The sequence below is a fragment of the Pangasianodon hypophthalmus genome, chromosome 13, assembly GCF_027358585.1.
Source record: "Pangasianodon hypophthalmus isolate fPanHyp1 chromosome 13, fPanHyp1.pri, whole genome shotgun sequence".
NCBI classification, from domain to species: Eukaryota; Metazoa; Chordata; class Actinopteri; order Siluriformes; family Pangasiidae; genus Pangasianodon; species Pangasianodon hypophthalmus.
In genome coordinates, this window is record NC_069722.1 from 4,955,493 (window position 1) to 4,983,367 (window position 27,875).

The window sequence follows — 27,875 nt, forward strand, 5'->3', positions numbered from 1 at the left end:
AGTTTCAGGGTGTAACATGTCATGCAAGTGTGTATATTCAGCATGTGTTTTATTAAGGGAAATCCAAGAATCAGTATCAATGTCCAGCATCAAACAAGGATAATCCATAATACGGAAAAGAAAACTGGGTCAAAACTAGGAAACATGGATGTAGGAAAAAAACATAGGAAAAACAAGATCAAGAAACTTAGAACATAACAAGACAAAGATAAACGAAGCAAGAGTTAAACCAAGAATGAATGACAGGACAGGGGTGGAGACAAGACTAGAAAAGAAATGGTTAGATGTAAAGCTGGAACTTTTCCAACATGGGAAAAAGTCTTCCGAACAGAGGATGTGATGAAACAACGGTTTATCGCTGCTATAACATAAGCGATTACAAGACCCACCTTGTTTCATGAATGTTCCACATCATCAAATATAACTACAAATGGATAAAACATATAATACAAAAAGTCATTGTTTAATAAATAAAATATTGTAATTGTTGACAATTAGCTGTGGTATAAGGGGAATAAAAACACTACATGATGTATGACACACAATAGTTTCCTTATTTACTGTATTATGTGATAAGTTAAACTGCCAGAGTCTATAATAGGTCTGTATGATTAATCATATTAATCTGTTTTTTTTCAGTCTGGTACATTAAATTACAAGCTCTCCATTTAATCTCTCTGTTTATACCTAAAAAAAATTAACACTAAATTAATGTGACTATGCATCAGTCTAATTAAATTCAAAGATTGAATCATATGAATGAATGTAGGCTTGTAAAGCACAATGAGATAATGAGATAAATATAGGAAAATGCTTTTTTATTTAAAATAAATAAATAAATAAATAATACTTCAACGCAATAAGACTAGAATAATTATGATTTCAATGTTGAGCAAAATAACATCATCATTTTAGCTATTAACATGCAGCCACTTCTGTAAACATCTGAGAAAAATAGAAATGTTGGGATTTTGCCAGTTTCATCCCATATATTCTGGAATAATGTTAGTTTTCTATTATATGGGATATCCTCTGGTGATTACAGTGGGTGTGGATGACTGATCACGTCCGTCTCCTGCCTGAGCCAATGATGCTTTCCATTAGCACCACGATTTGTATAATATTTATACATCCCTCTCCAGATTTACCTCAATAAAAATCCAATACGTTTTTTAAGCTATATCTCATACTGCTCGATTCTCCTGTATTACCCCATCATTATATCTATATGTATATATATATATATATGTAGCTTATAAGATCTTTCTAAAATTGATTTTATTAATTATTTAGCAAATCTAACAATCCAAAATTCTACCATCCTGCATCGATCAGAATGTATAGATATGTAAATAAAGACTATAAATATTAAAGCAGCTATATCTAGCAGACATCTCGAGCTCTCCTATAGCACAGAGCAGATCTCAGCACGACGGTCCAGAGCCCTCGGTTGCCATGGCGACTGGGTTGACGGAGAGCGGGTGCTGTGTGTTTTTCGGATGGCGGGATGAGTGTTGGTTAAAAGGGAGACATTTCAGGAGGTTGATGTGAGCTCTGGGTATACACGTGAACTTGATGAAGGTTAATGAGTGGAGAGATTTGAAATCTCTATTTTTATTATTGTGCTGAAAAGCAGAACAACACTCCAGATGATGTTATACTACTTTATGTGCTTGGCTCAGTTTCTATGGTTAATGTGGAGGGGGAAAAAAGGCATATTTATATTACAGAGATGATGTTAATCAGGTCAAACCAAGTGCCAAGGTGAAATAAAAATGAAAAAAAATATATGATTAATCTTTTTGCCAGGGGAAAGAAAACTCTTCCTAATGAAAATTGACCTAATAGTTTCTGTTAGCATTTTTTTCTGTATCTAATTATTTTAATGGTTAATAGAAACCATTAAGCAAATTTCTATCTATCTATCTATCTATCTATCTATCTATCTATCTATCTATCTATCTGTAAATATTTCACAGTCACACTGAAATTATGTTACTACGCAATGTATTTTCAGCATTAAAAAAACCCTGGCAATATCATTGTCTAAAAATGACCATTATACCCTTTTTGTAATGATAGATTGAGTTCCTGTTCCATTCACCGCATCTGATTTTAATAAATATTGTTTTGCATTACTAATGATGACTGTTAGACACGGTGCACACTTTACAACGCATTTCCCAACTCTTTTGCTACAAATTCAAAAGCGATGGCCTGCTAAATTGAGCACAGAAAATCAGTCATCCGCTGCTAATTAGTGAACAAAACATGAAGGTTAATGAGAGAGAAAGAGAATCGGCAATCTACGCAGTACAGGAACAGCAGAGTACAACCATACCCATTTCAAAAGTGGTAAAGACCGCAGTCAAGATTTTTATGAGGAACAGTGTGTTTCTAAATATGAGTTTCTGCAGAAGCAGTGGAAATACACACACGCACACACACACACACACACACACACACACACAATATCCAGTCTCTAGAGTGTGTCTCACGTGCCTGCCTGTGGTTACATGTGGGAGCGGACATGTGATGGCTGATGTGAGGAGACGGGTAGTCGATCAGAGGGAGACCATTAAACAGAGGAGAAAAGTGTGTACACGCACAAACACTCGCACACACACACACACACACACACACACACAAAATACAATAATAGCCAGACCACTGTGAGTGTACACACACATCCCACACATCACATTGGTTTGAAAAAGAGTAGTCTAAATTTCCCTGCTCAGATTTCTTTATTTCTTTACAGTGTTTGATGATAGTTATGGTGACTCATCATATCTACATTATATTTATATATATATAATGTAGATATGATGAGTCATATATATATATATATATATATATATATATATATATATATATATATATATATATATATATATATATATATATAACTTTTTATTGCTTTCCACAAAAGCAGTGGAAGTAATGAAGGAAAAAAAATGAAGGAATGAAGGAAGCAAAAGACAAATATAGCAATAAGATGAATGTCATGTAGCAATGAGTATGAATGTAATGAAGAAAGAAATAAAACACTTGGGGTGTGCTGTTAAAGGAAAACAATCAGGGACCGGGTGGTGTGACGGAGCCTGAAATGACGCAGCGTTACTGTTACCACCCTGAAGTTGATCATTTTCCAATAACAGCACATCCTGAAGTGTTTTATTCCTTTTATACCACAGCAGTTTGCCAATGATGACAATTTTTTATTATTTAAAGCAAGACATGTCATACTTTTGATCCGTTTGTAGTTACATCTAATGTTGAATGTTGAACATCTGCGTATCCCTTACGTTAGAGCAGCTATTAAACCGTTGTTTCCTCACAAGCCTCTGTTTTTTTCTCTCTCTTGAAGTTAATAAGATAATACTAAAAAAAACTCAGCTTGCCATTTTACCAAGAAAGTGGAAACTCCTTTGTCCTGAAGACTTTCCAGTGGAGGAAAACTTCCTGAATGTTACGAAGTGCTGACACTGGAGACTCCTTCCATAAATGGTAAATAAACAAGGCCACACCGCAAACTTCACCATATCAACAATTATACATTTTTCTTTGTTATACTGTTTAATAACACTTTTTAAAATCCATTTATTGTTAGTGCGTCCACCACACAAGTCCCCGTGAATTTGCGGTTGCTATAGAAACAATAACGTATTAATATAAATGTGCCATATAAATGTTAATGCTGCTAACTCTTTGTTCATGGTCAGTCTATGAAAATCTGTTTTCTTCTCTTCCTGTTTTCCTTTACAGCACATGTTTCAGCGAATTACGTCTACAAGTATTCATCAGAGAAACTCTAGGAAAGTGTAATATACAGTACGTAGTAGTGTGATAGTATAATAAGAGGTTATGTTTAGCTACAGTGGTAGGCTAAAAAAAATCCTAATATATTCCAGTTTATTTACTCAAGATATGGCCATAAGGTTCCTCTGGCCTTGTAGAGTTGCATGAATTTTTATGATTTTGTCCTTGTTAACATATATGCTTCAACTATTACAAAACTGCATCATGACTCTTTGATAAACCAGAATTACTTAATATCTGTCTTTTTATTTGTTTAACTATTAGTGCAGTTGAAACTGGCACAAGAAAAAAAGACATTGCTAACTGAAACTATTATCTCTGATTGTGTTTTAATGCACAGCGCCCACTTCGCTGCTTACAACTGAATCTGATGTGTGTGTGTGTGTGTGTCTTTATAGATTAACTGAATATCTCATTTGGAATAATACCTCACTTACTGCTTAGCTCTAATCCTCCCACTGCATTTTTTTTTATTTCTTTGTGTGTATGTGTATGTGTGTGTGTGTGTTAGTCCTGTGCAACTAGTGATGCACATGTGATTTTACTGACATGCAAGAGTTGAATGCTACAATACACACAGAAGCGAGACAGGATTACTGAGAATAACACACTCTGTGTTTCAGCAGTTAGTTTTGCTACTTCACAGCTCCAGGGTTCCTGGTTCGATTCTGAGCTTGGGTTACTGTCAGTGTGAAGTTTCATATGTTCTCCCTTGTGTCTACGTGGTGTTCTTTCGTGTTCGTGTTCTATAATGTAGAATTCCTGCCTCACATCCAGTGTTCCAGGAACAACCTTTACCCAGATAAAGCAGTTACTGGAAATGAATGAAGAGAATCAGGGGTTATTTCAGGCTTCACTGGATAATAAGCATTCGTAGGCTTCAAAAATGGAATATACCAAGGGACATGCAGAGGGACAAGCGAAGAACTGAAGAATAGTGTAGAGTTTTTTATGAAATGAACCACAAATATTACAATTTCCTGAGAGTTTAGAGACAAAAACATTTCTGAATTGTTCTAACTGTTCTCTCCTAAATCCTGAAATGTCATGTTTATAGCTAAAATCAATTCTATGTCCCAAATCGGTGACTCAGCATAGTGGCAATCAGAGAACCCTAGTATTGGTCCGGTCCTTTCAGTTAGTTTTAGACAGATGAAAAAAGGTTACCAAGGCTACAGGGCTGATGTGAGCCTGAAAGTCTTTGTGGTCAGAGATATACTGCGCAGTCACTGTTTTCTCTCCAGTCACGTCCGCATTTGTTAAATAAGTGGCACTTTGTGAATTGCCAATTGTGGCAACACAGACATTCAATTCCGGTAAGCATGGGAGCACATTTGCTGCTCCGACCCCACCAATTTCTCTCTGCCATGAGCTCTTCTGCTTCTGGACTTTTCCTATTTTGGCTTTTTCTTCATCAATCCACTGCATTTTTGCTGCATCACAGACTTTTTGGAATATGATTCATTTTCTATAACTAATGCCCTCGTTCTAATACGTTATCCACAAAAAATCTACTTTGCACTTTACAGTTTCATGGTAACATTAGAAGCTGCACTTTTTTTTTTCTTGTCTTGAGAAAGACAAGAAAAAATTTATAGTTAGATAACAAACTAACTTGCCTTACTGATGTTCCACAACATAAAACATAACTATAAACTGGTAAAAGCTATGACGTGTTGTTCTTTAGTAAATAAACAACTGTAATCATTGCAAATTTCTGTGGTACAAGAGGAATAAACATCATCTGAATGTGCTGTTATAGGAAAATAATAACATGGCGTCGGATTGGGCCACCACCGCATATTTGATTACTTTGCTCTAATAGCCTGCCCCCAAGTGTTTTATTGCTTTGATCATGGATCAAAATCCTGTCATAAAACTACTGTAAAATAGTCTCTAAGACATTCAGCACCATAGTCATGTTTCCATTTTTGTAATATTTTGTACTAATGTTCTTTTAGTTGCTTTTAAATTTCCACCCCCTGCTTCCTGTCACTGCTGTTGTGTACAACTCTGACTTAATAATTCTTTAGAACAGTGCATTTTTCATCAAAACAAACTTTGAAATGAGTGAATTATGCAGAAATGTTGTATAATCAGAGGAATTTGTCTTTAAATGATGTATCATAGGGAGCCAGAGGTGACAGGATGCAAACTGGAGATATGAAGGATATCTTCTAATGGCAGGATGGATGGATGGATGGATGGATGGACGGATGCACTGGCAAACTCAGGGGAGGGGCATTTGCCCTCAAGGAAAGGAGAATGTAATGAACTGCCCGAATGGCTGCCTTTCAAATGGAAAAAATGTGATGCTCTAAGGTGCTTTTCTGTGCAAAAAACATGAGACCATGATGAAGTGCCCTAATGGGTGCTCTTCCAGTGGAGAAAATGAGATGCAGTGCCCTATAGGGTTCCCTTATATGCAAGAAAATGAATGAATGTTGTGCCCTTTGAATGCTCCCACGTGTGAGAGTTAGTGAGTTAGTGCTCTCCAGGTGCCCTTTTTATTTTTTTGCCCTTGACCCACAGACAGTCTGTGTCCACCCTTGAATGGATGAATGGATGGATGAATGGATGGAAGGATGGATGGATGGGCAGATGGATGGATGGATAGATGGCTGGTTGGACGAATGGATGAATGGTTGGATGGATGGATGGTTGAATGGATGGATGGTTGAATGGATAGATGGATGGGTGGATGGATGGATGGATGGATGGATGAATGGATGAATGGTTGGATGGACGGATAGTTGAATGGATGGATGGATGAATAGATGGATGGATGGATGGATGCAGGGATGATTATTGAAAATTTTATATTATTATACATTATCTTGGCTTGGTAGTTCAGGGGCTGTAAACGACTGATTATACCCCTTATAGCTAGAAATGGTGATGGATGGTATGATGGAGAGAAAGATATAAACATTTCCCTCTATCATCTCCAAACCTTCACCTCCAACCACCATATATCAGGAAACTAAAAAGCGACTCATCACACAGTTATTGAAGGCCTTCAGACGTTTATGTCCCAAATCCAGTCGTAGGGACCTCTTACCTACAGTTTACCCTACAGCTGTCTCTCCTCCCAACACACCTGATTCAGCTCGTTAGTTAATAATCAAGCCCTTAATAAGCTGGATGATACAATGATTAAAAAAAACAACTTAAACTTATCGTGCATTATGCACATCAGTGCCTATGTGTGTGTTCTCTGTGCTCAACTGCTCCAGGGGTGTTCAGGTCCGCGAGGTTAATGTAGCGTTAAAGTGGAGCATCAAGGTGAAGCTCCAAGAACGCAGGGACCTCAGAAAGGTCAAAAACAATCAAGTCTGGTCATGAAGGACTCAAGTACAGGACCGTTCTGTGATTTCTGTGCTTAATGACACCGAGCAGTTAATTACTGGCTTTATTAGGTGTTTGAACGGAGGGAAATCACCAGTGCTGGAGTCATCAGGACTAGAATTGATTTCCTTTGCTGTAGGGTGTCCTTGACCTTTCTGAGTTCCTGAAGCTTCACATTGATTTATGTTGATCGGTTACTTATTGTTTAACGCTACATTAACTCTTATAAAGCTGAGTATCTCTTCTTAAGTGAGGAAAATAAAATCCTCTCTGCCTTGAAGCCTCAGACGTCTGTGAATATTTTGCAATTAATTTAATTCTAAATTAATCCCCTACACAGAAAATGAGTGATACTAAGAGATTAAGATATTTGTTATATTACTATTATATATAAGTGTATTCCTTTCTCTCTATCTCTCTCTCCCTCTTTCACTTATTCTGTCTTGCCCATCTCTATAAATAAGTAAGGTGCTGTTTCCAAGGTAACATCTCCTTGGTGATTGGGCCACCTGAAATCTTGTTGAGCAGAAAATGTGCAAGATGGGAGACAACTTTAGGGCCACCTGATAACCTCCGATTTTTTTTCTTGCACACAGACACACTGAGCTGCTCTCACAAATCCCAAACAACATAAATCTCAGGCATAAATTCATTATCATGCCCTGCTCTCTCCATCATCTTGTTTGGCACTGTTTTTTTGGAGCGCCGATCCCCATCACTGATCCTCGTTAAATCACTGCATATGGCTAAATCCTGCCTAAGTGCTCTCGAACCTGATAATAAATACTCAACAGGTCATCAATAAAAACACAAAAGCCCTGAAGTGACAGCGTGGTGGCATGGAGGATGGAGAGTACTGAATTAGGGATGGCACAGAGGTGCAGTGGGTAGCACTGCCGCCTCACAGCTCCAGGGTCTTAGGTTCGATTTTAAACTTGGGTTATTGATTATGCATATCTGAGTGGGTTTCCTAAGGGTTTCCTCTGGGTTCCTCCCATCATCCAAACACATTAGGTGGATTGCCTATGATCAATTTCCCTTAGGTGCACATGAGTGTGTAATAATGTGTGTGTGTGATGTACTGTTGTCCCATGCAGGCTGTATTCCTGACTAGCACGCGGTGTTCCCGGGATAGACTCCGGATCCACCATGACCCTGACCAGGATGAAGTGCTTACTGAAGATGAATAAACAAAAGGACAGGAAAAGGTTTGTTGGCTAAAACCAGTTCATGACGTCATTTACGTTGTTGCCTGTAAAGGTTTTCAATCATCCATGTCATCTTGAATATCTAGCAGTGATACAGCCTCAGAAGAAGAAGAAAAAAACAATTAATCTATGCTATTTATTGTCACTGGAGTGATACAAAAGTGAATACTTTATACCTTTTTTGTACCTTAAAAACTCATTTTGAAGGTTTTCTTACATACATTATATGAGTTTTAATGGGACACTATATTTCCTTTCCCAGGCAAAAGTTTTTAAGAAAGCATAACAGACATCCCCTTGAGATATATCTTGTTTGATTTTATTCTCTGGAAGAACACTTAAGGGTTGTAGTTTGTAGAATTAGAGACAACAGAGAGTTTATGTATAACCCTGTCAGAAAGGAGTCCTCATGGGTTCTTTTGATAGTTCTGGATTCTTAGCTTGCTAAAGGTAGTACCTTTAAAAGGTTCCTCAGAGCAACAAAGCAAAAACAAAAAAAAATTTAGATAAACTTTATCCACTCTTAGGGGAAAATTTGCTTTTTTTCTTTTAATGGTTAATGAAGGTCTTATTGTCCTAAAGAGGTTTTACTTAATAACATAAACTTTCTGTTGTAGGTTTCTAAGAGGGTTCTTCTGGAAGCATTTTAGGGTTCTAAATTTAAGCATTAACAACTAAGAGTGTATATGATCTACTAGCATTATAATGTTTCTTTGGGTTCTTCATATATGTAATTTCTTATCCTCCTTTCATTTTCAAAACTCTATACTTTTAGAAAAAAAAAAGTTTCTTGGGGGTTCTGCTGGACAGTTGAAGTCCTTTCTGATAGGATTATACAAAAAAACTTTCTTTTGTTGGGATCTACATCGAATACTGAAGTGTTGATCTACTAGGGTTATAATGTTTCTCTGAGGTCTTCTTATGCTCTTTTACTTTTCCAAAAACCTATACCCTTATGGAAAAAATGGTTCCTTTGGGTGTCTTTGGATAGTTAAACTCTCAGACAGGCAAATCAAAAAAACATTAATGGCATTAGTTGGAACCACTTCTTTTTTTTTTTTTGTTTGTTTTTTTTTTTTTGAAGATCGTAAAGCTTATTATCCAGTAACTATAAGCCAACATAGATTCAAGCCAACATAGATAAAGGTGTTTACTAAGGGTTACAGATAGAACCTGTAATCAGAGAAAGAAAGTGAAGAAACATTAATGATGCTAGTTGAAACTTTTTTCCAGATAACTGAAAAGCCAAAAAAAGTTTCCTTCATTGGTTGTTTGAACAGTTAATGATTCTTAGCTTCCTACTGGTTTTATCTGGAATCATACAGAGACCCTGTTCGGGTTCCCTCAGAGGGACAAAGCAAAGAACCATTAAATGTGCTTAATTGAACCCTTTTTAAAGTGCAAAGCTTATTATCCAGGAGCTAGATGTATGGAAAAAGGGGCTTTAAAAGGGTTCTTTGGATCATTAAGGGTTCCACTTTATTGTAGGGATCTAAATAAATTTATGAGTTCTTTCAGAGGTTTGAAAAAGTGTTCTAGATTGAACTTTTTTTTCTGAGTGTACAAAAAAAGCATAAACTTATATGGCGTTATAATAAGAGTGACGAGAATGAAACAAACTGCATAAATAACAAATAAGGAATAAAGCATTTAGGGGTATGCTGTTAAAGGAAAAGAATGAACGACAAGATGGTGTGATGTGTCGCAGGTTTTGTGTGACATGATGAAGCGGAAATGCATAAGTTGGCCCGGTGTGAAAAACAGAACATTGTGTAGTAGGACGCCATCTAGTGGTCATTTCATGCTATATTATCAGGGTGGTCTGTGAGTGGCTTCAAGGTACAAACATTGGAACAGGTTTTTTTTTATTTATTTTTTTTTTATTAAGCCTAAACAAGAAGTAAGCAAACATTAGGACAGTTTCTCATTTGTCTATTTTACCAACAGACATTGTGACAAAGTAATTTTACAGAAATCCAGATTTTGATTTAGATCCTTTGGGCATTTTGGGAAATCTTTAAGGTAGCTACAAGTTTTAGGGACTATCCACAAGAGCAGATTGTGAGCCACAAGTGCAGAAAAGTCCATGCAGAAGAGCATCAGGATGCATCAGTGGAAGTGTGCCAGGATCTGCACTGGAAGTAATGCAATGTAAAGCCTCCCTGCCGGGGGTGTCACTTGTCTGATAATTAATATCTGTGTAGCAAAGAGCCCAAGAGACATCAAACCTCATTATTATATTGTTACAGTCAATCAGTAAGGAGCCAGTAATCTTAGATTCCTCTCAAAGCTCAGTGGTGGAGATTTGAGACGAGAAGATGAGGACTGCCAGAGGAAAGGAAAGGAAAAGCTGTAACAGAAGGAGAGCTGATGAAAAGATACTATAATGGCACCAAGATGGCGCAGGGGGTAGAGCTGTCACCTCACAGCTCCAGGATTTGGTCCTGAGCTTGAGTAACTGTCTGTCCCGAGTTTCACGTTTTCCCCGTGTCTGTGTGGGTCTGTTCCGGGTTTTCTGGTTTCCTCACACCTCCCAAAAACTACATTAAATCACCGCTAGGTGTGAATGAGTGTGTGAATGTGTGTGAATGTGTGTGTGCACATGGTGCCATGTGATGGACTGGTGTCCCATCAAGGGAATAGACTCCGGATCCACCACAAACCCAAAACAAGTTACTGAAGATGAATGAGTGAATGAAATGAAGACTACAGTTTGACAGAATTTAATATCAATTATGTCAGCTTTTTTTTTTTATGAGATGGAGATTTACATTTAATAAGCTCCTGATTGTTTAATGAGAGCAGTACACAAATGAATGTTACCAATATCAGTAAAAAAAAAATAAATAAAATAAAAAATCTCATAATGGACTGGAGCTTGTTTTTTTTTTTTTTTTTTTTTGGTTCATACATTACACAATGCATTACTCCGGTTCAACTGTAGGTTCAGGTCAGATTTCTCACTTTGAATTAATCACAGAAATCCTGCTTGTTGTCTGACATTCATACCAAAGCCACAGTTCACTAAGCTAACCCAAATCTGTCAGCTGTCCATCAAATGAAAGAATCAGGGGAGACACTCCTGCACGTGTGTGTGCATCGCTGGAGGTGGTTATATTACGAGCCCGCTGTAGATGGCTGAGCCTGAGGGGTGTATTTCCGTGTCTCATAACCTCTGCTGTGTGTCAGAGAAAAGCTGATGTGATCTGATTTAGAAATACCAGCAATCCACCCAGCACACACACACACACACGTCATACACAGAGCTCAGATAGCAACAGTTCAGTCATTTCATAAGACCACAGAAAACCTACTGTAATAACGTTTATACCACAGCGCTGTTGAATTCTTGATTCTGATTGGTCAGAAGGTGTTGATCAATTTCCTGTAACAGTAAATCTGACAAGTTACTGTGTTAATAACTGTTTCTACAGTACGCAGGGACTTGTACGGCAGACGCCTCATATAAGCCGATTAAAAACTGTGTTGTTATTTAATAAAATGAAATATAGAATTGTTAATATGTTGAAGCTTTCTGTAGGAGACATTTAACATTTATGGAAGGAGTCTCCAGTGTTAATGCTTTGTAACACTCAGTATTTTTATTTTTTTTCCTGTCACAGGAGAGGATTTCATGTGTTGTTGTTTTCTGTGACATGAAAAGCTTTTGTTATTACTATTATTAACTTCATAAGAAAGAAAAAAAGAGCCACATCATAGAATGACTATACAGCTGCATGTTGTCCTGTAATCACATTTTAAATCTTTTGGAAAATAAAACTACACCTTCAGAAATACACAAATGCTTACATGGTATATATTCAGTTATGGTGTATGGAGGGATTTTGTCTAAAACACTCTACACTTTCTTTACAGCCAAGTAATTAAAAATGATAAATAAGGAGACTCTATGAAGACAAACCACAGAGCACTAAAGCTGTGAATTCTGGTGAGCGCCTGGTGCCACCTTCTGGTGTATCTGAATACTGCAATGGAACTGTGAAAGAGAAGGGCAGAGTATATTTTCATTCATTCATCTCCACAGGGTCTCAGTGGATCCAGAGCCTATCCCTGGCACACTGAGCCAGAGGCAGGAATAGGACGGGATGGCACGCCAGTACATCACAGGGCACCATGCACACACACATTCACACACAGTGGCAATTTGGATTCGCCAATATACCTACCTGTATGTTTTTGGGAAGTGAGAAGAAACCAGAGAACCCGGAGGAAACCCACACAGACATGAAGAGAACCAGGATCAAACCTCAGAGCTGTGAAGTGGCTATGCTCTCACTGCACCACTGTACCACCACATGTGTAGTTACACTGTATATAACATTAATTATATAAGAATTAATACAGTTAAAAAAACGTTTTGTAATAGAGATCTCTTTATTATAGTGCATTTCTCAGATGTTACAAGATGGGTTAAAAAAGCTAGAAACAAAAAAGAGAAAGGAAAATCTAAGAAAAGAAAAAAAACAACCATATGCACACTTTATTTTTGCGGTTTTTTTTTTAACAGAAATTCTTAAAATTAAAGCTTCACATCAGAACATAGGGTAGCTAAATGAAGAGGCTAGCTAAAATACATTTTCTTACACATTTTTATTTACCTTCCAGATAGATGATGTGTCATTCAAATAAATCAGTTAATTTCATCCACTACAGTAGGTCTACAAGATCATTACAATAATAATAATAAAAAAAAAGCCATTAGAGTTTTTGAAACTCTGATGAGTTTTGGTGCGTTGTGTAAAGAAAAAAAAAAACAGAAAGAAATAAAAGGAAACAAAATGTCCGCAAAACATCCAGTTGTGGATCTGATGAGGGTGCACATTCACCCGTTCCTTTCTGAGAGGTCAGTACAGGGTCATGACCTTTGGGGTGTTGGTTTGTAATCAATGTAACATTCCCAGAAGCCTTTGGAATACAGATAACAGAGGAAAAGAAACTGTCAGTTTGTCAAAATCAACGTCGGCAGCTGGCTGTTATGCTATACGTACATTTTTTTTTCCAAAAGGGTTGAATGATTTTTCAAGAAAGAAGTGAAACAAAAAGATGGAGCTTAAAATCAGAGAGCGGATTAAACCGGTTATTCAGAAACGGTGACATTAATTTGCTCGGATGTAAACACAACACAGCCGGCTGTCCAGAAAAGGCTGCCATTTTGATTTTTGACGGAGCTATCCTTGTTTTTTTTGTTTTGTTTTTTTCCAATCTGCTATTATTCCCTCGGATCCAGGACTTGCGCTTTTCCCTCTTATTGTGTGGTGAGTACGTTTAGTTAAGGATTATTTTTCTGCAGCATTTAAAAGACGTGGTTATGGTTGCTGTGACTCTTACAAGGCTAAAGGTGGGGAACAACATTTAATAAAAACAAGAAAAAAAAAAGAAAAATGAAAAATGAGTGGGAGCAGCTCTAAAATGGCCTCACTGCTCCTTGATAAGCCTCCTCTCAGTCTCAAAGACAGACGCTGAACAAACAACTCTTACATTTTAAAGCAACAGTTCAGTCATAAACATTGCCAATGTCGCCAACAATGGATTAACGCAGAGTCACTAATTAGGACTAAACGAAAATCATGCTATTATCATCATCCCCTTATTGTTAGCTACATTAGAATGCGAGGTGAAACATTTCAAATGCATTACTTCCTGTTATCCAGAACCGACAACCGTGTACTTCAGAGAAAACGCTGGGCTTTCATTACACTAGTCAGGCCTCAATATGCCTCAGGAAACAGCGATGTTCATGGCAACCTCATGAGCCTCATTTCTAAAATAACGCAAAGAAGGATCTAGGATGGAAAATCACTTTATTGTCTTTTTCTTTTTTTTCTCCCAACCTGATGCAGGTTACAATGAGTTTCATCATAAGTGGGGCAAAATACGGTGACAACGGCTCGTAACATCTTAGACATGCGTGACTGTTTTATCATCAGAGGATGGAAATCAAGACTTATTTCAATATATTCATTTATTCTGTGTGTAAGTAAATAAAACATTCAGCATCCTGGGTCATTCTTTGCTTTGTGAAAACTGGGGAGATGAGGGATATGAAGAGAGAGAAAGAGAGAGAGAGAGAGAGAGACAAGCGAGCTGTACGAGGAGCATGTGTTCAAAAGCACAGCAGGGCTGCTCCCACTCTCATTTCTCACTCAGACACACATACACACACACGCACACACACACACACGCACACACTTCCATTCCGGTATGTGTGTACACAAGTCAGCACTGGGGAGAGCCTCTAAAGTCTACAGAACCAAACAAAAGAAGAAAGGGGTGGATAAAGTGGGTGACCGAGAGACTAAATCCAGCGCCGCCATTCTCACACGCACACATCACACACACAGAGCGCAGAGGGCTGGGTGGAATGGATCATTTAGCGTTTTTCAGCTGGTTGGAAAGCCAGTCGAGGCCTTCGTATAGCCCGTCTCCACTGGTAGCGCATGTGGCCTGGATGTACCAGTTGCGGTGCCGCAGTGAGTGCAGACCCAGTTTATCTGTGATCTCTGCTGCGTTCATAGCGTTAGGCAGATCCTGTAGGAGGCAAAAAAAGGAGAAACACAAGAAGTGAAACTTTTAACTTCCATTTTGTTATAAATATTGTGAAATGAAAATGTCAAACACACACACAAAAAAAACCTGTGTGAAGTCACATTCCGTAGAAATGAAGTTTTATTCCGTAAAAACTTCTATTTGTTTGTGCCATAACTCAATTTGTAAAAGGTTTGTGCAGGATGAGAAAACAGCAACAAACAACCAGATACTTTGTTTTTTATATTCAGGGTGTACTGTTTATACGGTGTAGAGCAGGGGTCATCTACTTATAGACCCAGCAAAGTATTTCAGCAGACCAAAGCAAATACTTGGGAAAAAAAAATACTGTAGTAGAGGGGATTACAAAAACTGTCCACAGGTTCAGCAAAGATAAGACATAATTATGCATCAATTCTCCTCTTTAAGTTCAAAACAAACATCTAATTTGTTCAGAGCCAGTACGGATTTCAAACTCTGATGAGTTTTGGCATGTTGTGTAAAGAAAAATAAAACAAACAACAAACATCTGATCTGTTGAGAGCAATCATGACCACTTTATATTAACGTGTTGTCTATAGACATGAACTCATCACGTATAGTAAAGTGTTAAAAGGTAAATGACGTTGCCTTACAGTAATGTTAGTTGCATATGCGGATATTTGCAAGCAAAGAATTTTAAGTAACCGGACCTTTCGAAATATTAGTTGATTGGTTGAATACAGAGTGTACAACAGTAGAGTGTTGTCTATGCATAACCAATCAGAAACAAACACTGTGACTAGACCCGCCCAAGAGCACCTATAGTTCCAGCTGACTGTAATACCGAGTTGGAGACGTTTAGTACTGGGCTCGAGACCAGCTGAAAAAAGAAGCACAGTTGTGCTTTAAAAGGTCTGTATTTAACAATGCAATAGTGAAAAAAAAAACGATATAAAAAAAACTGCCAAGAGTTTGCAATTATACAATTTTGCTAAGAGCACACAATTATGAAAATGGTAAAAGAGCTAGCTCGATCAGTCCAGCCGTAGTGTTCAAAAGCTGAAATGATCCCTCTTCTCTCTCACACACGCACCTGTTTGTTGGCGAAAACCAGCAGCACAGCATCTCTGAGCTCATCTTCAGCCAGCATCCTCGTCAACTCCTCTCTGGCCTCGTTCACTCGCTCCCTGTCATTACTGTCCACCACAAAGATCAGACCTGACAGAGACACAAAGAATGAGATGTGTTGGACAAATGAATCCTTCCTTTCATTTAAAATAAAGTGTGTGTATGTTTTTTGTTTGTTTGTTTTTGTTTGGTTTTTTAAAATGCAGGAACCAACCTTGTGTGTTCTGGAAGTAGTGCCTCCACAGCGGCCGGATCTTATCCTGACCGCCAACATCCCACACCGTGAAACTAATGTTTTTATATTCTACTGTCTCTACGTTAAAACCTGCAGAGGAAGAAGAGAGAAAGTCAGAGAGAAACACAACTATGAGCCGCTGTGAGAAACTGGGAGGGGTTGACAGTGTGGTGAGTGTAAACAGCTCGGGGTCACCAAGCACCAGATTCCATTACTACAGCCTCAGGACTGCTTCAACTGTTAACAGCTGCATCACCTTTCCCACCCTTTCCCAGCACACACACACACACACACACCAAACACTACACAAATTATATTGCTTTTACTTTTCTTGATATTTATGCATTCAAAGGTTAAAAAAAAAAACACCAAAAAAATCTAATATTTACTATTCAAAAGATTTAATATTCATTGTATAGACACATTTATTTTTTTAAGCCTGCGTTAATTTACTTCTTTCAAATTATGCATAATTCTTATAAAACAAACTTGTTGAAATTGCTCGTTTAGTGGCTGAACCTACCATTACGTGCATCATTATACACCCTGTGTAGTGAATAGGAAGCATTTTTTAATGTGGACATTTAGGATATTATTTGTGGATCTGCTAAAATGCGTTATTTTTTTCAGCTTCTGTGGTTTATGTGGTACAACCGCTTAAATACTAAACTTAAGAAAATCAATAACAAATGTACTTTTAAAGAAATAAGACGGGCCAAACAGAACTTCACGCACAAAACTATACACGTGACACATGGAAATGAAAAAAGCATGCATTTCTATGACAAGAAATACAAACTGCCTGAATTGTAGGACAAAAATAGCTAGTAACACACCGATAGTGGGGATGGTGGTGACAATCTCTCCCAGTTTGAGTTTGTAGAGGATGGTGGTTTTGCCGGCAGCATCCAAACCCACCATCAGGATTCGCATCTCTTTCTTCCCAAAGAGATTCTTAAAGAGGCCTGCAAACATGTTCCCCATGGTGGCAGATCTGAGTGAGACAAAACAAATACGAGCTTAGAATATCATACATCGTACTGCATATCATTCACTTTGTTTAAATCAGAGATGCTTTTGTGACCTGTGACTCTCCTGCACACAGCCTGCAGTTTATTTAGCGTCTGTCCAAAGCCTGATAGAGGCGTCACTCTAAATACATACACGCTAAGCACGAAGCAGGAACAATGAGGAATTAGCGGATACAGTGTCACACCAAGTCAACAAATTACCAGAAGTAGGATGCAACAGGAAGTGGCTTCACACAAAACATGAGTGGTGTCAAACTCCAGTCATTATAGGCCAAAACACTAAAGAGTTTACCACTATACCTCATTTAACACCCCAGATTCCTCATCAGATAAATATCAAGGCCTTTATGCTAGGCTTGCTGTTCTGTGTTAGAAGACTGAAAACACAAATCACCATACAATGGACTACAAGTGTCCTCTAATGTCCAACACATCTGCATTGTTTCCTTTTTGTCCACTATGGACGCATAGAGCCGCGTTTGACAAATGATAAAGCAAGCAAATATCCGGACATGTGAACGTCATACTCGGTAAGCACTTCATCTTTATCTGATGGCAGGGAATCAGCATCAGAAGCACTGTGACAGCAGCATATTTAACATGAAGATTTAACAAATGTAAAGCAGCCTGAAAGAAAATTCTTCTTCTCATTCACTCTGATGTAGAGTTGACACGGTGTCACAGCTAGTCAGTTAGTCACAGTGTGTTCTCAGACAGTTAGCTGTTAGTGTGTTCAACAGCCTCCATTTCTCACTGCAGGGGACGCAACTGCACTGAAAACACTCTAGCTCTGTAAAACTCTGCTGTTGTATACATGTTACTTTGCTGCCTCTGCTGCTCCTCTGAGCATTTTCAGAACTTTATCATACATGACAACTATCAAACACACAGAAGTACATGGTGCTGTTGACCAGAACTCAACCAAAGACTTATTTATTCTTGGATAAGCATCACTGCACATGATAAATCCGTCATGGAAGTCATTCTAAAACATATCTTTCTAAAGAAAGACGATTAGAGGATTAGAGAAGTGTGAAACCATGATGTTTTACTAGGTTATTATATTGTGAACACCCATACTCAGGAACGAGTGATTCGTGACATGTTTTCGACGCAGGATAATGGCTCACGCCTGTGCCGGCCGCTAGACCCTATCAGTAATACCATTTTCCCCCGTTTTTAACTACATCTTCTGTGGAGGCTTCATCAGACTTAGTGCAATGGGGTGTTTTTATTAACCACTTCTCCACTGCGGCTTGTTAGTGGCTACATTGCTTTTACCTACTTGGCTAGTACTACTAACCATTGACAAAAGCTAAGCTACAGCTTTCCTCAAGAATTAGGAAAGGCAAGATGAAACTGCAAACCTGTTTACTTTCATTATGCAAAGCAAAAAGACTGCTGAGTGTCAAAACACCATGCTGTGGTTAGAAAAAAAAGGCTAGAGCTCAGCACTGCATCGCTGCTCTGATGGGAGGGAGGGAGGGAGGGAGGAAGGAACAATGAGGTCAGTGATGTGGCGAATATAGGCCACTGCAGGTAACCAGAAACCTGACCAGCCTGTAAAAGGAGACACCAGAGCTCTGAATTAATCAGGGAGAGGGATCACTTATCTTCTGCCGACTACGTTATGAATCCTGGTAACGTGCGATTTAAAGGACGACGAGCATAGCTAACCAGAACAATCACCTGATCAGACATGACATCAACTCGTATGCAGAAATAATCTCTAATGCTCAAAAGAAAAAGGACCATATTTTTAAATTCCTATCTAAATCTCACTGGAGAAGGTACTGAAATCATCAGATCACTGCTTTCTTCAGTTTCTCTCTTACTGTGGCCTGCCCTTCACACGAAAAGAAAACACGCTGGTATGAGCCTCTGCATGTAAACAGGAAGTGCCAATGCAAGAAGCAGTGAGGGCGACAGCTATGTCCGAAACTGTGCCCTACTCCCTACATACTGTCCTAATTTTTATTCTTGTGTGCTACCGAAAACAAACAAAACAATTACAATCCAAACAAGGAATAGGATACCCACAATGCACTGTAAATTCTGCGGGGAATACAGAGTAGGTAGCATTTCAGACACAGGGACAGTCTTTTCCCAAAAAACAGACAGTAGGAAAACTCTACAAAACCGGAAAATCAGAACTACTAAATAAAAGACGATGATTAGAAGATGATTGAAAAATCTCAACATTAACAGGAAAACAGACAAACAGCCTACACACAAACCGATTAAATCTGTATGCTTTAAATGCCAAGTGGAGCTGTGCATCACAAAGGTTATGCTGCCTTTACTCTAGCAACTAGTCGCTCATAGCTTAGCTTGTGGGCATGCACTGTCTGGCTTTTTTAATTTCTGAAATGAGGAGGTAGTGAGGCAAGGCAGATTCATTTATATGACACATCTCATACACAAGGAAAGTCAAGATGCTAGAGAAAAAAATAAATAAATAAATAAAAACTATTAAAATATAAACAATGAGATAAAATACACAGCATAAAAAGTAGTGTGAAGTACAGGGTTTTTCCCCTCCCAATTTCCCCCCATTTAGCATTGGTCAATTCCCACTCAGCAGTTAGGTCTGCCCTATCATTTGACAGATCAATTTGATAGGGTGAAGGCTATCACATGCTTCCTCTGAAGCACGTGAAGCCAGCCAACCCCATCTTTTCGAACGGCTGCTCATGTTGCGTAACAGGGCGGCGTAACACACTCAAAGGAAAGTGCTATCCACCAACTTCTACATGCATGAGCTCACAGATGCCCAGGATTGGCTAGTATCACTGTGACAGGGGAGGAAGGGGGGGAGGGATAGAGAGAGAGAGAGAGAGAGAGAGAGAGAGAGAGAGAGAGAGAGAGAGAGAGAGAGAGAGAGAGAGCATTTCATCCCTCCCACCCAGAGAGCACAGCCAGTTTGCTCTATTGGGTGGGATGGCTGCGGTATCAGAACTCGCTGATTCTAACGCTGGACAATAGGGCGAAGGGTTTCCTTTTACACGAATCTCATCAGAGTTGTTATAAATATAATATTAACGAAAAAAGAAAAAGTAACACTTTACTGTAATAATTATACCCACATGATTAAAACACATTTTATATACAGGAAATTACAAGACCATGACTTTTCTTCCATTTTTGAATGAGTCATATGTGGCTAAATGGAGGATAAACAAGTGCAGGGGCCTAAGGCTGTGAAAATAGAGACCTCACTGGAGATCGCCATGTTGCACACTTACTTACAAAATAAAGAAACCAAACAAGAAGTGAGACTGGACACAGACACACACTCTTTAGAGTTTAAAATTAGATTTAAATTGCAAAGATATCTTTGCAGTGGCCAAACCAACAAACTGTCTGATAACTAAACCACTACAGTTACCACAGTCAGTATTCTCACTAAAACCAACACCATCTATTAAAATCCACACCCTAGACTTTTTCCATCGAGGTTTGCAGCACCTTTAAAAGTCACCCTTCATACCTACATGGGAGATTAGATTAGGTTGCAAAACCAGCCAGGACGGCAGAGTAAATAAGTAAACGGCCATAAAGTCAAATAATTACACATTTCTGTGCAGTGGGAACGATGGACATTGCTGATAAGTCACTCAGCACTCACAGATTCAGGTGTCTCAGGTGAGGCACTATGGGAAACGGCTGTTAGCTCACCACTGATTGCAGCATTACGTCCTGAGTCCGTTAGGTAATTCAAACGTGTACAGGATTTGACACAGGAATATCCTCTAGCCTCCCCGCCATTATCATGCTTTCCATTCTTTCATCATACAGCTAAGCAACACAGCATAAACATTAAAGTCACAAACGAACTCCTACAACTTTTATAACAACAAACACTATAAGACAGAGAGCTTTTTTTTTTTTTAGGTCCTGCTTGTGTATTCACAGATACAGCCGCACTTCAGATTAGTGGGAACATCATAACATTTACTTTTAGTACATGATCACTGGTTTATTAATCAATATTTATTATGATTATCGGCTTCTTCGATTAATCAAACATGGTGTAGGACGAGAAAACAAATCGACTCCGAGAACAAAAACTGTTATAATGTTGTTTCCTGAACTGCTGTGAGTCGCCCTGAATGTCCTTTAACAGTAATTCACAGCCAGCACTGTGTCAGAATTGGCGTCAAATTTGTTTGCATACATAATAAGCTAGCTCCGACATGTCAAGTGTCATAATCACACCCCATATTTAGGCACGAAATAAGTATGATTACTTTGTGTCAAGCAAGTCCAGTACACCATTGGGGTTTTTCTCTCTGTGTACTGACTTGGCGCTCACAGCCATGAAAATGTCAAAAATCGGAAGGTAGCTAAAGCTGACTAACACTATGTATTGTTTTATAATTGACGCTAGTGTATTAAATCATGAACTTCTCATTGTCCTCATGCTTCAAGTGTCTAACCAATGAGAGGGCGCTGTGAAAATTTTCCAGTCTCTACTTTCTCAACACAGCTAGAATGCAGACGAAAGCACTTTCAGCTAAACAGACAAAACTAAAGGTCACCAAGCAAGACACAGGAAGGCCATGATTACACACCATGGTAACATATCCGGTAATACATCTAGCAATTAAAATAGCCAGTCCACTACTGTGATTGAAAACCAGTCTTAATTTTGTTTTTATGGATTTAAACAGTTAAAAGAATGTAACCTTATAATGTATAAAGTGAAAGAAATGTTTTCTGTTTATTTTAAATTATAAACCTATTTAAACTGGCTGAATAATTGTGATTAACAATTACGATTTACATATTAACAAAAATAATTGTAATTATCATCGTAGAATTTATTTTCTGGTCCTAGTGACAGTAAACTGCCCGATTTCACGTTCCCAACCCACGCGGTGACGAGTGCCATTGGGTTCAGCGGCTAAAATGTCTCTTAAATGACTAAATCTTGCACTTATTCATCCCCTGGTCTACATCTGCAGCACACAGAGGCCCGAGAGCGCATAACAGCAGCACAGCTATGAGGAAGTGCGCTGGAACACTGACTCATACTGGAAACACACACACACACACACACACACACACACAAAGGACAGAGGCTAGAGGAATGACAAGACGTGTAGATTTGTTTTACCACATGCAGACTCTGAATACTAAGAGCAGCCTACACATTGGTCCACACCCTACAAGCACATGTGAAACAGAGAGGACTGAGTAAGAGGACCAGAGGAAAGCTGGTTCATTTATATACTCAAAACCGAGACAAATACAATAAGTGCTAGACATTACCAAAGACAATGAAATGGGCTATCACTTTGACTGTATCACCATGCTAGTTAGTATACAATCAGGTCCAGATATGCCGTTATATTGGCAAAGGGAGGTTACGCAAAGTACTGAATGCAGGGGTGCCAATAATTGTGACACACAGTTTGTTAAAATACAAATATTTTGATAAAGTTGTTCCCTATATAGAATATAACGTACTGCAACTAAAAATTAGAATCCTTTCATATTTTCAGTTTCAGAATAAGATAATTAGCCACAAAGATATTTCAAAACCTTTTTAACTAAATCTTTATCAAGGGTGCCTATAATTCTGGAGCTGAGTGTACATGCGGGTTTATATAGTTTTACGGAAATAAGCAATAAAAGAGCACGGAGAGGTGACAATTTCATTTCCATAGGTTTCTACACTAATGAAAACTTTATATTTGACAGTCAATCAACATTTAACAGTCATGAAAAACACTTTGAGTCAAAAAAGTACTAATGTTGGTGTCCATAATTTAACACGTTTACTTATAAGTATCAAAAATATTTCTACTGACGTTTTGCTCACAGGTACCACGCAACACTCGATGCAGTAATGTTTTAAGGAAAATATATCTTTCACAATTAGTACTAGTTGAAAAAAAACTCTACTGTTCATCCTGGTATCACCCACTGCTGTCACCCACTGCTCCTTTAAATCATCAACGACAAACTGAGCCTCATGAGTAATTCACAAGGTCCACGAAGGATTAATTATTGACTGCTAAAGGACAAGAGAAGGGAGGCGCGGTAGGTAATAATGAGTCCTCGGCAAACGTCTCAGTCCTGTGAATACAAGGCTGACCTCCTCCCATGACAACCACAACCACAACACTCACCCATCCCACAATCCTACTGCTTATCTTTCCCTCTCATGAAGCTTTGTAAGGATTTTCAGTCGAGCAGAAATGCCTGATGATCTACACATCACTGGACAAGTTAACAGGATCAGGACTGACACCTACACCTAACGGTCTTCTGCAATTCAGTCAACCATGATGCAATGGAACAGCAGACGCGTGGACGTTCTGCTTATCGATCTCACTTTAAACATCTCATGCTCTCAAATGAGAGGCAGAGAAAAGACAAGACAGACTGAAATCACGCTATTATGATAAGATTATAAATCACAAGAAGTTCCAGGAATTTAACACAGGACAGATAAAGGGAACGCTCCACTGACAATTCTCTCAAAATACTTCAACCTGTCTCAAAGGTGTTTGTTGATAACGTAGGAATATCCGTGATAATCAGTCACCAGTACACTGCACCTGCGCTAGATCTAGAGGGCTTGTTTCCAGGTATCTTGTGGGATCACATCAGAGTAAACAAAAGCATGTGCAACGTGGCTGAAGCTCTAGGATATGAGAGCTTAGAGCCAAGCACATGACACCATTTGATCTCGCCCACAATGTCGAGGTTGCGCCACAGTCGGAGACTAAGATAGACTGAGAACGAGATATCAAGTAGTGTTTGTCAACTCTTCAGGCCAGATGCAGCTGACTAAGCCATGCGTACACAACAAACTCCTGTTCAGAAACGTAAGCGTTCAGATTTTCCATCATCAATACAATACTAGATACAATATTAGAGTTCCAAGTATCGGCCAATACGTTAGAGCAGGGGTCATCAACTGGCGGAAAGTGTTCCTGATCCAGCAAAGTACTTCAGCGGATCAAACCAACACTCAAAAACACTGTAGCTGAACCCACTAGCTGTAAATCGGCAGCTCCAAAATTTCAGCTTATCCAACAACACACATTTACATGGATTTAGCTGAAAGAAGACTTTCATAGGTTTTATTTCATTTACTGTTACTCGAAAGATAAAAAGTCTATGGAAAAAGCAGAAATTTTAAAGACGACAGAGAAGTATGGTTTATTCTGCACTTCATGTTCAGAGCAAGAAGTCTGTGGCACTAAACAAAAGTGCCAACTCGAAGCGTCAGTGCAAAACAAAACAACCACTTCAAACGAAAGTGTCTTATTTATAGCCGTGAACTAATCACTAACGTGTAAGCATTAGTGTAAGGTAACTGTTTTTTGCATTAATTCAGTCGTGTTAGTTGCTTATCTTTGTGGGCAAGGAAATTTGCAGCTGGACCACCACAATTTTTACCTGAATACCACTGCGATACTGGCATGTAAACCGAGAATCTGCTGCTAAGTAATGCAGAACATTAAAGGCTGAATGACAGCGTGTTTTAGGATAACGTGTTCTCGCTTTCGTGCGCAAAATCATACACACTTACTACATAAAATGTGAGATCCAATCCGATATGTCCAGAGTAACATTATATTCAAAACCGATACTCGATATCAAATTAAAAAATAGTTAACCATCTGCACAACCTGTGTACAAAAGACACCAAAGAGAGCCTTTATAATAACTTTATAAGTAATATATGATGTTCAGTTGCAGAAAACAAATAATTTATGATGTAATTCAGAGTTTAAACTTCTTTCATCAACAAATTTACTTTGGCTAAAGGTGTCCTGTATTATCCGTAAAGGTGTTTCACTGTTCGATTAGCCTTGTCTCTGCTGTAACGCATCACAACTTCGCCATATAGCTGCACTGCATTCTGGGACTTTGAGTCCCAACATCTCCACTATTTCCAAGTTGAATTTCTCATTAACATGACATTGAACATCACTGGAAAATGGTGAACGACAAAAAAAATCTTGCTGCTGTGTTTTTAGGAGCGAAATCTGACCGGCATCACTCATATTTGAGGTCATTGACTTTTTTTCTCTTATTGTAACTACTGGGCATTTAAGTAATGTCCCCATGTGACGTCAGCACGGGACACAACTGCCATCTTCTCACAGGAATAACTAAAATACTGCACAAGCCCACTAACTACCACCAAAATCACTCGCCACATTACAAATACCTCAGAATAAATACATTTAATGTCTTTCAGGATGGAGTTTTGCTTTAATATTCAACACTGAGGAAAACCTGATTTCAAAGTGGCACTAATATCAACTGATGTATAACGTCAAAACACATATATACGCCTACATATTCATTTGATATGTTACATATTGTTTGATTAAGCATTAAAAATGAGCAGTCCTGCTTGCTGTAACCCTCCATATCCCTCCATCGTGCGACTGTGAACTCGACGTCGCTACAGCCACACATCGGAAACACAAGGCCTACACCTCACCAGCCCGCTGACTAATTCAATTAGCCTCCACAATTGATTTTTTATCACATTCTCTATTTGTTACGCCAATTGATTCAACTCATTGTGGTGAAATAAGCGCCGCCTGAGCAACGTAAACGCATTTCCTGTTGCTTTTTCTTCGGCGATATTCGAGTTTCTTAGCTAGTAATATCTACCAATAAGCCTAGCACCGGAGCTAACCACGGCAGCTAGTTAGCCATCTCCCTAAATTAACTCATACTAAGCAAATATACATACAAAACATGTCGGGAAAGAAATAAGCAATGCGTTATGCCAACTCGCATATTAGCTGTCTGTGCTAATGGGTTAGCAAATCAAATATTAGCTTAGCTAACCAGCTAGCAAAATACCTCTCCTAACGTAGCTAGTTCAACAGCTAAGATATCAGCTTGAAAATGTAATGGCGTTTTAGTTTTCCTTAAAAAATACTGGTCTTTCGTAAATTGTGTCATGAACAAAAGTGAGGCGAGAAAAATAATGTTTCTGTTCTTCCATTTTTTTTTGTTAAATTTACCTTTTCAGTGCTGCTTTCCAACAATATCCCTGTTCTCCTCGTCACCGCTAACGACAAAATGGCGTCTTTCACTGGACTGAAAGCAGCCGCGCCATGGGCGTTGTCCAAAGTAAGATTCTAGCCAATCATTTCGTCCAAAGTGGCCAAATCATCCCGCCTACAATCAATGTTATCCAATCAAATGCGACTACCCCGGATTCTTTGTAGGCGTGGTTAAAGAAACCGCTCCGGCTACCCAGCTTCCGACTGTAACATCCAAAAACTACACTACCGCACTACTTAGACTGGCTATGTAGTGTGCAAGTATGCGGTTCAGACGAGCCAGATTAGATGTGAATGATAATTTCACTTCAGTAAATGTTTTGTTTATAAATAAATTAATGTATATAACATAGTAAGATGAAAGAGATTATACACACACACACACACACATATGTATATATATATATATATATATATATATATATATATATATATATATATATATATATGAGATCACACACACACACACACACATATATATATATATATATATATATATGTATGTATGTGTGTGTGTGTGTGTGTGTGTGTGTGATCTTATATATATATATATATATTTGCAAAAGTCTTAAGCACCCTATTTTTTTAGTACAAACATTGTTGTGGATTTTTATTTTATGATTTCTACATTATTGATTCAGTGCAAAAACATTTTAGTTTTCCAGCACAAAATGATACAGAAAAATGTTTGTATGTCAGTAAAGAAAGCAGCAGATTACATAAGAGACACTTTTCAGACAAAAACATAATGAAGGCTGCTGGGTTTGGTGCAAAAAATAAGAAGCGAGTCGACAGTCAAAGTCTCTAGAAGAACTGTGGCTGCTTCTGCAAGATGCTCAGTAACACTTACAGCTCATTTCCTTATAAAACTGCAATTTTGTGCCTGAGAGTGCAAATTTTTTTTTAAAGCAAAGGATCGTCACACCAAATATTGACTTTGTTTCGTTTATTACTCTTTACTGCTCTTTATAGTATTATTATTATTTAACTTCATTATTTTTAAAGGCATCTTTGCTCTACAGCATTTCTTTGCACGTGCCTAAGACTTTTGCACAGTACTGTGTGTGTATGTATATATATAAACACACACACACACACATGTATATACACTGTGACAAATGTGGATCTGTTATGCTGTAGGAGGTGTTTTGTTGGTGTGGTTTGGGTCCATTAGTATTCCCTTAAACAGAATGGTGCTTCAAACCTTTATTCTATGATGAAACACTTCTAAACTAATGGGAGTTTTCTTTTCCAAGATGACTCCGCCCCTATCCACAGTGCATGAGGACTCACTGAATGGTTTATATACAACCCAAACCCTAACCCTAACCATGTGTTTATTAAATAAGATTTATTTAAAAAAAAAAAAAAAAGACTCTCTAATTGCTTAATGGGTGGAGTTGAATAAGATTTGAATGATTTTTAGTTACTTGTTGAGCCCGCACCCATTTCCACCCACATACTCAAAGCTGCCCCGAAAACTTATTAAGCATTATCAAGGACTGTCATCTCTTTCAAGCATACT

General features: G+C 38.3%; 1 protein-coding gene across 1 annotated transcript; it reads right to left on the minus strand.

Annotated features, from left to right (window-relative positions):
• Window positions 1-12,754: 12,754 nt before the first annotated feature.
• On the minus strand, window positions 12,755-26,435 carry arf2a (ADP-ribosylation factor 2a). The gene is made up of 5 exons (XM_026916469.3): window positions 26,309-26,435; window positions 17,106-17,263; window positions 16,249-16,359; window positions 16,000-16,124; window positions 12,755-14,927 (listed from the first exon to the last, which is right to left on the minus strand). The coding sequence occupies exons 2-5, from the start codon at window positions 17,251-17,253 to the stop codon at window positions 14,766-14,768; spliced, it is 546 nt and encodes a 181-aa protein (XP_026772270.1). The 5' UTR covers window positions 17,254-17,263; window positions 26,309-26,435; the 3' UTR covers window positions 12,755-14,765.
• Between the last annotated feature and the right edge of the window lie 1,440 nt (window positions 26,436-27,875).

Coding starts and splice junctions, on each gene's coding strand:
- arf2a (XM_026916469.3), bottom strand. CDS start 17,253: ATGGGGAACATGTTTGCAGGCCTCTTTAAGAATCTCTTTGGGAAGAAA. Junction 16,360..17,105: donor CACCACCATCCCCACTATCG/GTGTGTTACTAG, acceptor CTTCCTCTGCAG/GTTTTAACGTAGAGACAGTA. Junction 14,928..15,999: donor TGGTTTTCGCCAACAAACAG/GTGCGTGTGTGA, acceptor TGCCTCCTACAG/GATCTGCCTAACGCTATGAA.